This window comes from Geotrypetes seraphini, chromosome 1 (assembly GCF_902459505.1).
Source record: "Geotrypetes seraphini chromosome 1, aGeoSer1.1, whole genome shotgun sequence".
In the NCBI taxonomy this organism is placed as follows: Eukaryota; Metazoa; Chordata; class Amphibia; order Gymnophiona; family Dermophiidae; genus Geotrypetes; species Geotrypetes seraphini.
Window position 1 is genome coordinate 236,480,840 of NC_047084.1, and position 16,440 is coordinate 236,497,279.

General features: G+C 44.8%; 1 protein-coding gene across 4 annotated transcripts in view; it reads right to left on the minus strand.

Annotated features, from left to right (window-relative positions):
- TBC1D19 (TBC1 domain family member 19) overlaps positions 1-16,440 on the minus strand; it is a 318,950-nt gene that overhangs the window by 10,543 nt on the left and 291,967 nt on the right. For all 4 annotated transcript variants that reach the window (XM_033947994.1, XM_033948011.1, XM_033947985.1 and 1 more), the window contains one exon: positions 8,783-8,874. In XM_033947994.1, coding sequence (XP_033803885.1) covers positions 8,783-8,874 — 92 coding nt within the window. The remainder of the gene's footprint in view (positions 1-8,782; positions 8,875-16,440) is intronic.

Below are 16,440 nucleotides of genomic sequence, written 5' to 3' on the forward strand. Positions count from 1 at the left end.
AGCTGTTTTTGCCGGCTTGAGGGGGGGTTGCGAATGTGCAGGGCACAGCAGGAGTAAGATCATGGGGAGCCTTCAACAGTGGCTGTCTCCTCTCCTAGCAGCTCTGTACTTACCAGGGCAGTGATTCACTTTGGCAACTTCCCCTTTCCTCAGAGGCGGCAACGGACCCAAGGCTGCCTAAGGAAATCACTGCTGCAGGCAAGTACTGAGAGCTGCTGGAAGGAGAGGAAGCCACTGTTGGAGGCTGAGAAGCTGCTGGATAAAGGGAGAGCTGCTACTGCACCTGGAGGGAGGTAGAAAGAGAGATGCTGCTGGGAGGAGAAGAGGAAAGGGAGAAGGAAAAAAGGAAGGAAACAGCCGGCAGGGAGATTAGAGGAGGGAAAGGGATCAGGGTGGAATGGAGAGATCAGATGAGGGAAAGGGGAGAGACAGGAATGATAAAGTAGAGAGAGATTGATGCTGGAAAGGGGGTAAACAGAGAAATGAGAGAGATAAAGATGTTAGATCTGGTGTAGGAGAGATAAAAATGAAGAAAGCAGTGAAGCTGGAATGAATGATGTAAAAAGGAGAGAGGAGGCACAGGCTGGATGGAAAGGGGAGAGGGGCATAGAAAGAAGTCAGATACATATGGAAGGGGGAGAGGGCAGACAGTGGATGGAACGGGCAGATGCTGGAAGGAAAAGAGTGAAAAGAAGATGAAAGCAGAAACCACAAAAGGTAGAAAAAAATCATTTTATTTCTATTTTGTCATTACAATATATCAGATTTGAAATATATATCCTGCTAGAGACATAACTGGGGACTGCAAAGCCTAACACTATTCCTGTCATGTGTGACTGCAGTATTCTGTTAGCATGATATTTCTGTGTAGCATTCTGTAATAATTTGGCTTGTTCAGTTTTCTTGATAGTAGAGGGGATATATGTGAAGGGGAGGGGAGACAGGGTTTTGTTGGTCCTTGCTCTGAATATTTATATTTATAAAATGACAATTGTACAGAATATTGTTTCTTTTTATACTTTAATAAAATACGTTCAATATAAAATCATAACTGAGGCTTGTGCAGATGGGATCAGATGGTTTGTGGGGACCGAGCTTGCGGAGACGGGGCAGAAATGTGTTTTTTTATTTCGGTCTTAGTAGTTTGCCGGTCCACAAAATAATTCTTTTATTTCTGCTGGTCCACGGGTGTAAAAAGGTTGAAAAACACTGGTTTAGATAACTGGGATATCCTAAAAACAATTAGGGGGATACCTAACGTGACCATTAATTTTTTTCATCAAAAAGGGACATCTATTAATTGTCAGTCCCGCCCCAACCCCACCCTAGCCACACCCCCAATCCTGCCCTAGCCCTGCCCCAGCTCTGCCCCCAATTTCTTCCATTCATTTTTCATGTACACATAATATCTTATTAATTCATAATGGTAACCATAAAATTTTTAAAAAACCACAAAGCAAACTATATGCAGAGAAAATGTTAATTATCATTTATATTTGGGGGGTTTTCAAAGATGTCAAGGCAGATGCCTTTAAAATATGCAATGTTACCTCAGTAACTATAGAAAAATAGACAAATATAGTGCAAAATATTGGGTGCAGCAGCAGCAGCACTTCTCTTCCCCTATCCCCTCCCCAATTGGGTCCAGTAGCAGCTTTTCTCTTCCCCTCTTCCCCCCCTTGGGTGCAGCAGCAACAGCTTTTCTCTTCCCCCCTCCCCCTTGGGTGCAGCAGCAGCAGTTTTTCTCTTCTCCCCCCCCTTGGGTGCAGCAGCAGCATTTCTCTTCCCATCTCATCGCAAGCTTTCCCTCCATCACTGACCTATCTTCCATAGGTCAGCAACAGAGGGAAGCTTATAACTTGCTGCCCTTCCTTGCTTCGGGCCTTCCTCGTTGCTGGTCCTGCCTTCGTGGAAAAAGAAAGTAGGCAGGAGTCGGATCCGGCAGCGAGCAAGGCCCAAAGCAAGTTGTATGCTTCCCTCCGTATCTCCCTTAGCTTCCATCTGTCGCTGCCTGTAGTGAACTCCTGCTCTGAGTGAGCTCTTTCGAAGTACGGGTGCGAAAATGAAAGTCGCACTAGGAAGGAGCCCACTCAGGTTACTCAGTTGTTCACGACATTGCTGTTTCCAGTTGTTATCCATAAGGTTCCCCAGTATTTGATACTTTATTGGACCCCTGAGGATTGAGTGTTTCTTTGAAACATGGACCGTGTTGGGTCCAGGTTCTCCAACCTTTTTGGATACAAACTGTTTCATGTTTATTTTAATGTTTGTTTATTAAAGACTTGCGGATCCTTTTACTAAGGTACGCTAGGGCTTTAACGCGCAGAATGGCACACGCTACATTGCCGCACACGCTAGACCTTAACGCCACCATTGAGCTGGCATTAGTTCTAGAAGCGTAGTGCGCGGTAATTTTCTGCATGCGCTAAAAAAGCTAGCGCACCTTAGTAAAAGGAGCCCTTGATGTCTTGTACAGAGAGGATCAAATACAGAGGGCGAACGACTGGCTGCGAGGATGGTGCAAGGAGATGAACTGCGGGTTCCTGCACCATGGTGAAGCTTTGCAAGGACTACAGGGACACGATGGGCTACACCTAACCAGAAGAGGGAAGAATGTCCTTGGACACCGTCTAGCCCGCCTACTCCACAGGGCTTTAAACTAGGTAAGTCGGGGGAGGGTACAGGCACAAACAACATACCTGGCGAACTAAACTGCCGATACTTTTTTGAGGCTGAGTTAAGTAGTCACCGAAATTCTGAGTCAGGGGCGAGTACACACACTTTTGAGTCGGGGGTAGGTTCACATCATAATTATGGGTCACATTGCAATTCCGGGTCTAGGGGGAGTACACATTGTAATTCTGGGTATATGGGGAGTACACACTGTAGTTCTGAGTCTAGGGGGAGCATAAATAACACAAATAACGCTAAAGATGTTCAAGTAGCTCAAACAGGAATATCCCCACTGAGACGTAACAAAAATACAACATGGAGGGCTATGTACGTCAACGCACACAGTTTGGGAAAGAAGATCCTGGAATTGGAAACAGAAATAAGGAATGCCGACCTGGATGTGGTGGCGATATCTGAGACCTGGCTCACAGACTTCCATGGGTGGGACATGGCCATACCAGGTTACAACTTGCTTCGTCGGGACAGGGAGGGCAGAATGGGAGGAGGTGTAGCATTATATACTAAAGAAGACATTATGGTCACAAGAATCTCAGATATCCAGTACACTGGGGAATCCCTTTGGGTTAATTTGGCCAGAGGGAAGGACAAATGCTTGTATCTTGGCGTGATTTACAGACCCCCAAGACAACAGGATGACCTGGATATGGAAATAATCGGAGATATAGAAAATATCACCTTGCGTGGGGACACGGTATTGTTAGGTGACTTCAACATGCCTGATGTGGATTGGGATACACTTACCTCTGCTTCCGGCAGCAGCAGGAGGCTATTAAACTCTATGAAGGGAGCTGGTCTCAAGCAACTGGTGTTGGACCCTAAGAGGGATCAGGCAATACTGGACCTATTACTTACCAATGGGGAAAGTGTAACAGAGGTCTCGGTGGGGGACACATTGGCCTCCAGTGACCACAACATGGTATGGTTCGATCTTAGGAAAGGTTTCACTAAATCTACCACACTAACCAAGGTCCTCAAATTCAAAGACACAAACTTCCTAGACATGGGTTCCTTTGTTCACCAGGCGCTACAAAGGCAAACAGAAACCGATAGCGTGGAAGAAATGTGGTCGACTTTGAAAGCCACCATACAGGAAGAGACAAACCGCTATGTTAAATTAGTAAGCAAACGGCGAAGGAACAACAAGCCGCAGTGGTTTACTGCGGAGATCTCAAACCTCATCAAGGAGAAGAAAAAAGCATTCATCTCCTACAAACAATTGGGAAAACAGGACTCTAGAGCAAACTACTTGACCAAATCAAAAGCCGTCAAAACAGCAGTTAGGGAGGCTAAATTCCACATGGAGGAGTCTCTGGCAAAGAACATCCGGAAGGGAGATAAATCCTTCTTCAGGTATATCAGTGACAGAAGTAGGAACTCAGGCGGGATTGTACGTCTTAGGAAACCAGAAGGAGACTATGTAGAAAAGGATTCGGAAAAAGCCCAACTATTAAATGAATACTTCTGCTCAGTCTTCACTAGAGAGTTGCGCGGGGACAAAAATCCCACCCGTCTCTACCCGTCCCCGCCAAAGTCCCACCCGTCCCCACCCATCCCCGTGAGGACTCCCACCCGTCCACACCCGTCCCCGCGAGGAATCCCTCCGTCCCCACCCGTCCCCGTGAGGAATCCCCTCCGTCCCCGCCCGTCCCTATAAACTACAGAAATAGTTATTTCATTTAATTATGCTACTGAATTAAAGGCTCTGGTAGAAACCCATTTAAAAATAAGCAAAAAGACTTTATTAATTTGGAAATATTAATTGGGAAGAATACATACTTTGTAAACGGGTTTCTACCAGAGCCTCTAATGTTTATAAATTTTTATCAACACAACTAATATACTACTTTATCCTTAAGCAAAAAAAAAAAAAAAAAAAAAAAGAATTTTTTTCCTTCCTTTATTGCCTGGTTTCTGCTTTCTTCATGTTCTCATTCAATTCCTTCCATCCACTGCCTCTCTTCTCTCTGTGTCTTCCATTTGCTCTGTTACTGTGCCTCTCCCTTTCTCCCCCCTCCCAAATTGGTCTGGCACCCATCTTTTTCCCTCCGCTCCCCCCATAGTCTGGCACCTCTGTCTTCTTCCCTGCCAGCGTCTTCTTCCCATTCCCTCTTCCCCATTTCCTTTCAGTGTCCTTCTCCCCCACCATCTTCCCCATGTCCTGTCAGGCAGCATCCTTCTCCCCCCTCTGCCTTCCCCATGTCCTTTCAGCGTCCTTCTCCCCCCTCTGTCTTCCCCATGTCCTTTCAGCGGCCTTCTCCCCCCTCTGTCTTCCCCATGTCCTTTCAGCGGCCTTCTCCACCCCTGTTTTCCCCATGTCCTTTCAGTGGCATTCTCCACCCCTTTGTCTTCCCCAGTGCTTTCAGGGTCCTTCCCCCCCCTTCCTCCCGTTTACCCCATGTCCTTTCAACGTTCTTTTCCACCCCTTTGTCTTCCCCAGTGCTTTCAGCGGCCTTCTCCCCCCTTAAGCGTCTTTTCTTCTCCACTCCACCTTTCCTCCCTCCCTGCCTCCACCTTTGTGGCGCTTTTGCACCCGACCAACAACAGAACAGGCCCGGTCGGACAAATCTCCCTATCCTGTAGCCGCGAATCTAAATTACCTTCTTACAGCAGCTGGAGTAGTGAAGCTGCTGTAAGAGGTAATTTAGATTCGCGGCTACAGGGCAGGGAGATTTGTCGGCCGGGCCTGTTGTCGGTCGATCGGGGGACCTGACCGGCTGTGCACATTCTCCGGGGCGGACCGCCCCCTCCCCCCTCTTTCGTACGCCATTGCCTTCTCCCTACCTGCCCTGCCGCACACAGCCGACCGGAAGTCTTCCTGATGTCAGCGCTGACGTCGGAGGAAGGGAGGGCTTTGCTTAAGCCCTCCCTCCGACGTCAGCGCTGACATCGGGAAGATTTCCGTTCGGCTGTGTGCTGCGACAGGGCAGGTAAGGAGAAGGAGACTACCCTCGCGGCTCGAGTGCACTGCAATCCAACCCCGCAGGAACCCCGCGACCCTCGGAGGCGTCCTCACGGGATCCCCGCGACCCTAGGGGGCGTCCCCACGGGATCCCTGCGACCCTAGGGGGCATCCCCACGGGATCCCCGTGACTCAAAGGGGGAACCCGCGGGATACCCGCGGGTCCCGTGGGATTCCCGTCATCCCCGTTCCCGTGCAGATCTCTAGTCTTCACCCGAGAAGCGCCGGGGCTTGGCCCTCAGCTACAGACAAGGGCTGACTCAGGTGACCCGTTTAGTAACTTCGAGTTTACGCCCAGCAGTGTCTATGGTGAGCTGTCAAAGCTCAAGGTTAACAAGGCAATGGGGCCTGACAACCTACATCCCAGGGTGCTTAGGGAGTTGAGTGATATCTTGGCAGAGCCACTGTCAGCGCTCTTCAACCTCTCCCTTAGTACAGGCAGCGTCCCGTTGGACTGGAGGACGGCCAACGTCATTCCACTCCACAAAAAAGGCTCAAAGATGGAGACAGCAAACTACAGACCAGTGAGTCTAACATCGATAGTGAGTAAACTAATGGAAACTCTAATCAAACACCAGTTGGATAAGATCCTGGATGAGGAGAATCTACCGGATCCCCGTCAACATGGATTTACTAGAGGAAGATCATGCCAATCCAACCTTATCAGCTTCTTTGACTGGGTGAAGGGGAAGCTGGATATTGGGGAGTCCCTGGACATAGTGTACCTGGACTTTAGCAAAGCATTCGATAGCGTACCACACCGCAGGTTGCTGAGCAAGATGAGTTCTATAGGATTAGGAGACACATTGACGAAATGGGTTGGGAATTGGCTTGGAGGTAGGCTTCAAAGGGTAGTGGTGAACGGCACCCCCTCCGAAATGACGGAGGTGATCAGAGGAGTACCACAGGGCTCAGTCTTGGGCCCGATCCTATTCAACATCTTTATAAGGGACTTGGCAGAAGGGCTTCGAGGGAAAATAGCTTTATTCGCCAATGACGCCAAACTAAATAATGTAGTGGGCAAATGCACAACAGACGAAGATTCAATGCCCGACAACATGATACATGACCTACTCCTACTGGAGCGCTGGTCTAGGACCTGGCAACTCAGCTTCAATGCCAAAAAATGCAACGTTATGCACCTGGGCAGCCAAAATCCATGCAAGATCTATATCCTTAATGGCGAGATCCTAGCAAGAACGGTAGCAGAACGAGACTTGGGGGTGATCGTCGGTGAGGACATGAAGGCTGCCAATCAAGTGGAGCAAGCTTCATCCAAGGCAAGACAAATCATAGGTTGCATACGCAGGGGTTTCGTCAGCCGGAAGTCATTATGCCATTGTATAGATCCATGGTGAGACCCCCACCTGGAATACTGTGCGCAATTCTGGAGGCCGCATTATCGCAAGGATGTGCTGAGACTGGAGTCGGTACAGAGAATGGCCACCCGGATGGTCTCGGGACTCAAGGATCTCCCGTACGAGGAATGGCTAGACAAATTGCGGCTGTACTTGCTCGAGGAGCGCAGAGAGAGGGGGGACATGATCGAGACTTTCAAGTATCTCACGGGCCGCATCGAGGCTGAGGAACATATCTTCTTTTTCAGGGGTCACGCGACAACAAGAGGGCATCCGTGGAAAATCAGAGGCGGGAAACTACGAGGTGACACCAGGAAATTCTTTTTCACTGAAAAGGTGGTTGATCGCTGGAATAGTTTTCCACTGCAGGTGATTGAGGCCAGTAGCGTGCTTGATTTTAAGGCCAAATGGGATCGACACATGGGATCTATTCCAGGGCAAAGGTAGGGGAGGGACAGTAGGGTGGGCAGACTTGATGGTCCGTGGCCCTTATCTGCCGTCTATTTCTATGTTTCTATTCCTGAAGATTTTGTTCTTTGTTCTGTGATATTATCTATCACTATTTTTTGTGACATGTTCAATTTATCAACTTTGCATTCCAATCTCTTCTTCCAGTGGTCAAAAACTGATCTACATGTTCCTGAACTTTTTTCAACTCTATGAATGGCATTTAATTTTAATGCCAGTATTAGCGTGCACTTGCATGTCCTGTGATATTTTCCATTCTGTCTTTTAGAGAGAGAGAGAGAGAGAAGAGATGATAGGGAGATCAAGTAGGTTCTACTATGAGTTACTATAGGTAGGGATGACTGGGCAGCTAAAAAATGCTTCTTTGCTGATAACTCTTTTATTCTATGTTACATTGCTTGCAAAGCAGAAAGACAAATAGGCCCAAATTTTATACATGGTGCCTAAAAAATTGACACCGATTCTATAAAAGTTATGTGCACTGTATAGAATCATGCTTAGTGCCATCTAAGCACCGCTATGCGTATTAACTTTTATGCACACATTTATGCAAGGTTTTTCTTGGCCTAAATGCCTATACCTAAGTTGTGTGCACATAAGTGCATAAGGCAAAACATGCACAGAACAAAAAAACCACCCATGATCTTCCCCCAACTATGCCTACTTTTAGATACATGCACTGGACAGGAAGCAAAATAATAATGATAATATTTATATACCGCAACAACCATATAATTCAGAGCACTTTACAATAAGGTAAACCGGTCAACACCGGGAATATACACATAAAATCATCACAATACTCAATGTGCCACATATACAATAAATTTTTCAATCAAGTAGGTATTCACCTGCCGTCTAAAAGCCAAATAAGAACTACAATGTAAAATGCTGCCCAATAATTCCTCCCATAACTGCACAATTAACTCAAATTAGCATCAATTATGAGGTGTGAATTGCCATTTATCAGCACCAATTAGGCTTTTTACTTAAGATATGTGCATACAACTGCTACACGCGCCAATGTAAGAACATTACTTTAGGCACCATATAAAGAATTTGGGCCATATTGTGTAATCAGAACTCAAAAAGTGACCTTGAACCACAACTAGTTTTAAACATTTCTAAATGTTGGACTAACAACGATAAACAAATTTTTTATAAACTGGAAAAAAACTATGTCATGGGGGGATATAATCACATAGACAGGTAACTTCCACAGTACTAGCATTGCAAATATTTTAAAAGGAATGCATAAATGACTGGCAGAAACAAAATATTAAAATGGAGATAAAGTACTTACGGTTGAGCCCCAATTTCTCGAAGATGATAAAAGAGTTGAGGAAGATGACTCTGAAGCAATGTCTCAAAAAGCAAACACAGTGATATAATGCCCTAGAGAAGAATACATAATTGAAAAAATACATTTTCACATTATTTCAGATTAACTAAGAGTACAAACATTAGCTTACTTCAAAATAAAATTAGTCACAATTACAAAAATGAAAGTTGAACATAAGAATAGCCATACAGGGCAGACCAATGGTCCAGCTAGCTCAGTATCTTCCTTCCAGCAGTGACCAATCCAGGGCATAAATACCTGGCAGAAACCTGAATGGTAGAAAGATTCTACACCATTCCTAAAAATAGCAGTGGCTTTCCCCATTTCTATCTCAATCCTATGGACTTTTCTTCTGGAAAGTTGTCCAAACCTTTTTTAAACCAATATATCATTCACATTAACAGATTATTTTGTAAAAGTTTTGATTTTTAAAGTAATATTGTTTAATTCCTGGTGATGGCCAGCTTCTTATTAACTTAGAAATCACATTGAACTCCTATTGTGGTATATTAGTGATTCATAAATATTTATGTAATTTAAAATATATGCTAACTGCTGTTACCACATCCTCTGAATGAGTTCCAAAGCTTAACTATTTTGTTAAGTGAAAAAATACTCTCTCTTGTTTTAAAAATACTGTATTACTATGCAACTTCACTGAGCTTCCCCTAGTCTTAGTATTTTTTGAAGACATTTATCTGTTCTGCACTACTCAGGATTTTGTAGACTTCTTATTATTCGTATCGCCCCTCAATTGTCTCTTCTCCAAGCTAGAGTCCTAACTTCTTTAGCTTTACCTCATATGAGAGGCATTTCATCCCCTTAATCAATTTGATTGCCCTTCTCTGAATTTTTTCTAATTCTACTATATCTTTTTTGAGATAAAGCAACCAGAATTTCACACAATAGTCAAGGAGAGGTTGCATCATAGAGCGATAGAGAGGCATTATATAGTAGTATTCATTGTCTTATTTTCTTTCCCTTTCCTGATAAATTTCTTGCAGCCTGTTTGGTTTTTTGGTTGCTGCCACACACTGGGAGGAAGATTTCAGCAATTTGTCCACGATAACAACTAGATCTTTTCCTTGTGTGCCAACTCCTAAGGTGAAACCTACTATCTGGTAACTACAATTTGGATTATTTTTCCTACTGTGCATCACAGAAAATACACTTAAAAGGGGAAAGAATTTTAAAAAGGGGAACAATTTTTAAAAAGGCAGTATATAAGTCTGCCTTTTTTAAAATTGTTTATTTATAATAAAAAAACAGTATAAAGAAACAGCAGTGGTTTACATACAGGTACCTGTCTCAGTGGGCTCACAATCTATCTGATGTACCTGGGGCAGTGGAGGATTAAGTTATTTGCCCAGGATCACAAGGAATAGGGTGGGTTTGAACCCACAGCCTCAGAATGCTAGAGACAGACCTTAACACAGTGACTCCTAATGCCTCTTAGGCCCTCATCAAGGCATACACCACAATCAGGTACTCTCTGAATGTATGGCAAGGCTATCCTTTGACAGTCTTCCTTACATCTATAATTAACTCCCGGAGGCTGGATTGAACACACACACAATTTCACACTCCAGGGAAACAGGCTCAGACAATTCTGATTCCCTGGCACTTCATTCACATATTATAGCCTTCTCAGCATATGTTGGGAGGTTCTTATTCATGTCTGATCTCTTGGAAGCTTCTTGACTCAGGTCTCCCTCTTGGAAACTTTTTCACTTGGGGCCTCTCTGACCTTGTCCAAATTAAGCATCCAAATGGTAGATAGAAGTTAGTCTCTTAAAACTCCCAAGGTCTTCCTGTAATTTTTCACAGTCCAATTTTAAATAGTTATGTATAATCTACAATTTCATCACCTCATTCAATGTTCCTATTCCCAGATCATTTATAAATGTGGTAAAAAGCACCAGTTCCACTACAGATCCTTGTAGCTCTCCACTATTCACCTACCTACATTAGAAAACTAGCCATTTAACCCAACTATGTTTTCTAACTAGTTCCCAATTCACTAGAGAAAATTCTTCGGCTCATGGCTTTTTCATTTTCTCAGCAGTGTCTCATAAGTGACTTTTCCAAAAACTTTCTAAAAATCTAGGTACATTACATCAACTGGCTCACTGTTATCTACAAGTTTATTCATGACTTGGGCCCATTTGGGCATACGCAAAAATCAGGTATTCTCTGAATATAAGAGAAAACAGGTAGGCAACTTAGTCCACAAAAGCCAGACTGGCAAAGAGAGTAAGTGGGCCAAAAGAATACTAAAGAGTCCAAAATTACCACTCCGAATCATCCAAAATTCGGCAATCTGACTGATCTTTGGACTAAAAAAATGGGAACACTTAACCCCCTACTACCAAAAACTCCACTGGCTGCCTGTGGAAGCAAGTGTGCAGTTCAAGTTTGCCTGTCTCTATTTCAAATCCATTTTTGGCTCCCCATTTTATCTTAGATTGTCCATCTAGACCCACATGCAGAACTCACCTGTTTAGCCATCCAACTCTAAAGGCCTGCCGCTACAAAAGATACCTGAATAGAACACTTGCCTTCCAAGCAGGGCAGCTAAATGATTGGCTGGGCATTATTATCTCGCGCTCCTCATCCTACCTAAACTTCAGAAAATTATTAAAAACTAACCTATTTAACCGATTTGTAACCTAAGACCTACATGCCCGACCCTGTTTCCCAAGTCCTCTAAACCCTCCCCCCTGTTTCCTACTCACCTATACATATGGCCTCTATACCCTGTACCTGTATCCTGCTTCCTACCTAAATTGTATCCTGTATCCTGCTTACCTATATAAAGATGGGAGGGATCCCTCCCATCTCCCGTCTGATACTAACAATTTTTTACCCACCCTCCCCCGTGTACCTTTTCCCTGATGGTCCTGTGGTGTATCCCTCACTGAGCCCCTCCTGCCAATCTTGTGGCAAGCAGCCAGCAGCGCACCTGGGCTGGCACGCACGAGCAAGCTTTTCGAGCTCCCGCCTGGCCCTGCGCCACTGCCACCAGTTCTCACGGGACTCGCAGCAGCCACGGAGCGGCGCAGGGCTGGGTAAGAGCTCAAAAAGCTCGCTCCTGCGTGCTGGCCCAGGTGCACCACTGGCTGCTGACCCTGAGATTGGCAGGAGGGCTCAGCATGGGATACTCCTGCATGAGCATGGGACCACCAGGGAAAAGGTATGCAGGGGAGGGGGGTGTAAAAAATTGTTAGTATCGGCTGGGGACAGGAGGGATCCCTCCTATCCCGGCCTAACACTAGACAACTAGAGGGGGAAGAGGGTACAAGGGAAGGAAGCCTGGCAGGGAGGGGGGACAGGGTGCAGAGCCTGGCAGGGAGTGAGGGGGGCTGGGTTCAGAGCTTGGCAGGGAAGGGGGCTGAGTGCATAGCCTTGCAGAGCAGGGAGGGAAGGGGGCTGGGTGCAGAACTTGGCAGGGAGGGGGGCTGAGTGCAGAACCTGGCAGGGGAGGGCGTGAGGGAGGGAACATTGGGTGCAGATCCTGGCAGGGCATGGCACTTGAATATTAAGCCCCATCTTATATTCAAGCCAATCATTTTTCCTCCTTTTTGGGGGAAAAATTGGGGGTCTTGACTTGTATTTGGATTGACTTATATTCGAGTATATACGGTAAATCCAAATATCAATTTTATTTTTCAACAGTACTGTAGGAGTACAAGAACAGGGCCTGACTTAGCTAAGCTCTGCCATACTGGGCTGCAATGGGCCTAGAAAACAGATGGTAGACCACAAAAACTTACATCAAAACTGCTATAAATGAAGAAAATATCTTCCTTTGAAATAGATTTCTGTTATTAAATAGTGCACCTCTTCTTTTAATGAGGGCTAGATGGAATTTCTGATTCTGTAATGATAATAATTATGTAAAATGATTTGTTATGTTTCCATATCCTGTTATGTTTCTTTGTAAACATTATTTGAAATTTCAAAATTTTAAAAAAACAAATACAAAAAAAAATTGCTATAAATATTTCTTTCCCTCAACCAGCAGCTTTGATTTTTTCAAGTGCAAGTTTTTGTGATCCTACCATTTGGTTCTTTAGCCCCTGATGTAGCCCAGTAGGGTAAAACTTAACTAAGTTAGGAGTTATTCTTGTATCCCTCCAGCACTGCTAAAAAAATAAAACTGATATTCAGATTTCATTTTAGACTCTTTAGTCTTCTTTTAGTCTACACAACTCTCTTTGTTGTTCTGACTCTCTGAAAAGCATAGTTACTTACCGTATCAGGTGTTATCCAGGGACAACAGGCAGATATTCTTACATGTGGGTGATGTCATCTACGGAGCCCCGGCACAGACGGTATCATAAGTGCACCATCATTTCAAGAAACTCTGCGACTGCCATCACCGCGCATGCGCGAATGCCTTCCCACCCGATGTAGGCTCGCGATACCTCAGTTCCATAAGCAAGCAAGCAGCTAAGTTCCGTAAGCAAGCAAGCAAGCAAAGTTCCGTAAGCAAGCAAGCAAGCAAAGTTCCGTAAGCAAGCAAGCAAGCAAAGTTCCGTAAGCAAGCAAGCAAGCAAAGTTCCGTAAGCAAGCAAGCAAGCAAAGTTCCGTAAGCAAGCAGTTCCGTAAGCAAACTAAGAAGCCGAGGGGAGGTGGGTGGGTGGTGAGAATATCTGCCTGCTGTCCCTGGATAACACCTGTTACATTAGTAACTGTGCTTTATCCCAGGACAAGCAGGCAGCATATTTTTACATGTGGGACTCCCTAGCTTACTACAATCGGATAGAGGGAGTGTTGGCCATTAAGAGAATAAATTTTGGAATACTGCTTGACCAAAGTGACCATCCCATCTGCAAAGGATTCCAGACAGTAGTGAGATGTGAATGTGTGAACTGAGGACCAAGTAGCTGCTTTACAGATTTCATTTATGGGAGTGGAATGCAAGAAAGCAACTAAAGCTGCCATAGCTGGGACCTTATGCTGTTACATGACCCCCGAGCTGCAGCCCAGCCTGAGCAAAGTAAAAGGCAACACAGGCCCAAAACTGGACTGCCTTCCTCCCACTATACTTATGGATTCTGTGAATTCCCTGCAAATTGATTTCTCTTCTAAGATTTTGGGAATCCTTTTCGATTCCTCTTTCACCTTTAAGGATCAAAAAATTCTTTGGTCAAGAAATGCTTTTTCAGTTTACGAATGTTGAGGAAGGTTAGATCTATTTTCCATCAACGCCATTTCTCTGTTTTGGTTCAATCTATTATACTATCTCGGCTAGATTATTGTAATCCTATTTATTTTGGTGTTAAAGACTTGTCTCCGAAGATTACAGTTGATTCAGAGTACCACTGTGAAGCCGATGTTTGGAAAAAACAAGTTTGACCATGTGACTCCATTGCTGTTGAGCCTTCATTGGCTCCCAGTTTATCTCAGGATTCAATTTAAAAGTGCATGCATTACCTTCAAAATTTTACATGGTATTTTACATACATAATATAACATGGTGCTTATTAACCGTGTAACCGTGAGTTCAACATGGTTTACAAAATATTATAAACTGTAAACATAGGACTCCTTTTACTAAGCTGTGCTAACGGTTTTAACGCGTGTGCTAGACGCTAATGCCTCCATTGAGCTGGCATTAGTTTTTACACGTAGCACAGGGGCTAGCGTACACTAATCTGCAGCACGCGCTAAAAACGCTAGCGCAGCTTAGTAAAAGGAGCCCATAGTCTAGAAGACAGGAATAAATTAATTGACCAAGTATTTAGAAAAAAGATAAGTTTTCAACTATGTTCGGAAATGTTTATAAGAGTAAGCTGTAAGCAACAATGTCCTCTTGTCCCTCTGCTATGGAACATTTATAGATTTTCCTATGCTAGAGGTGCTCCACAATTCAAACTTTCTCTTCCATCTAGAAAAGGAATTAAAGGAATCAAGAACTTCAGCCTTTCTTTGGTTTTTAAATTTTCTCAATTATGGAACGAACCCCCTTTAGCTTTGAGAAGCCCTAGCCCTTTCCTATTCTTCCCTAAATCTTTAAAAAGCTGTTTTATTCGCTAAACATTTCGGAAATGAATCCTCTTTTCATTCTTGTTGCTCTCTTTTAGTATATCTTATTTTTTTAATTACTGTTTACCATGTCGAGCTTTCTCTGGTTGATGACCCAGTATATAAAGCCAAGTTTTAGTTTAGTTTAGTTTAGAAATCCAACATTGAATTTATGGAGAAGGATGAAGCATCCTAATGATGAAGAGTACACCATGATGAAAACTGTGTCCACTTCTGAGAGTAACACTGCTATGTAGACGGTTTTCTGGATATATTAATTCTGACAGGATCTAACGATCAGAAAATGCTGAGGCTATCCCAGGAGGTACCAAGCTGCCAAGTACAAAGAATGCAGATTGGGAAAACCAGCAGAAAGGCATCTACGTCTAGATCAGCGGTCTCAAACTCGCGGCTCACGGGCCGCATGCGGTCCTCCAGGTGCTATTTTGCGGCCCGTGGTCTGGACATGATGATCAACTGCTCCTTTGCTGCAGTTGATTGTTCCGGTCAAAGCTGAAGCAGGCGGCGGCTCCTCGCACCATCCACACCAGCATTTCTCTTCCTCCTTCCCTTCCTTGTGGAGCAGCAGCGTGTCTGGCCGACTCCCTTGTTCAGTCGATCGTTCCGTTCAAAGCCGCGGGTGGTGGCTCCTCGCGCTATCCACTCCTGCATTGGAAGCCTCTCTGACGTTATAACATCAGAGAGGCTTCTGATGCAGGCGCGGATCTCGCGAGGAGCCGCCACCCGCGGCTTTGAACAGAACAATCAACTGAGCAAGAGAGCCGGCCAGACATGCTGCTGCTCCACAAGGAAGGGAATGGAAGGGGAGGGGAAAGAGAAATGCTTCTGCTGCATAGGAAAGGGGGACCCTAGGGAAATGCTGCTGTACAGGGAAAGGGAGAGGGAGGGAAGGGGGAAGAGAAATGCCTCTGCTGCACAGGAAAGGGGGAAGGGAAATGCTGCTGCTGCACAGGAAAGGGGGAAGGGAAATGCTGCTGCTGCTGCTGCACAGGGAAAGGGAGGGGGAGGGAAAGGGGAAGAGAAATGCTTCTGCTGCACAGGAAAGGGGGAAGGGAAATGCTGCTTCTGTTGCTGCTGCACCCAATTGGGGAAAGAGAGGGAAGGAAGGAGAAGGGAGAGGAGAGGAACAAGAGAAGAAGCCAAGTTCATGGGAGGGAGGGAAGGAGACAGATGCCAGACCAGGGGAAAGGAAGGAAGGAGGGAGGGAGAGAAAGGAAGGAAAGAGATGCCAGACCATGGAAATAGGACGGAAGAAGAGAGAGATAGGAAGGGAAGGTAAGACATGGAAACAACCATTGGGAGCTATTGAGAGATTTTTCAAGCGAATCAGTTTCACGGACATCTTAAACAACTTTTCAGTTCTATCTTTTGAGTGAGAAACTTTTCAACTTTACAGCTGGGTCTCCTGAAGTAGATAACGAAACAGGGCCGCGTTGGGACCCTACAGGACTTTTTCCTCATAAGATAAGTGAGATTGTAACAATGCTCCAGTGATACATGTTTCAAACAAAGGTGCAAAACAAGAAAAGAAACGTTTTTTGAACTTAAAATTTTGAAGATTAGATATA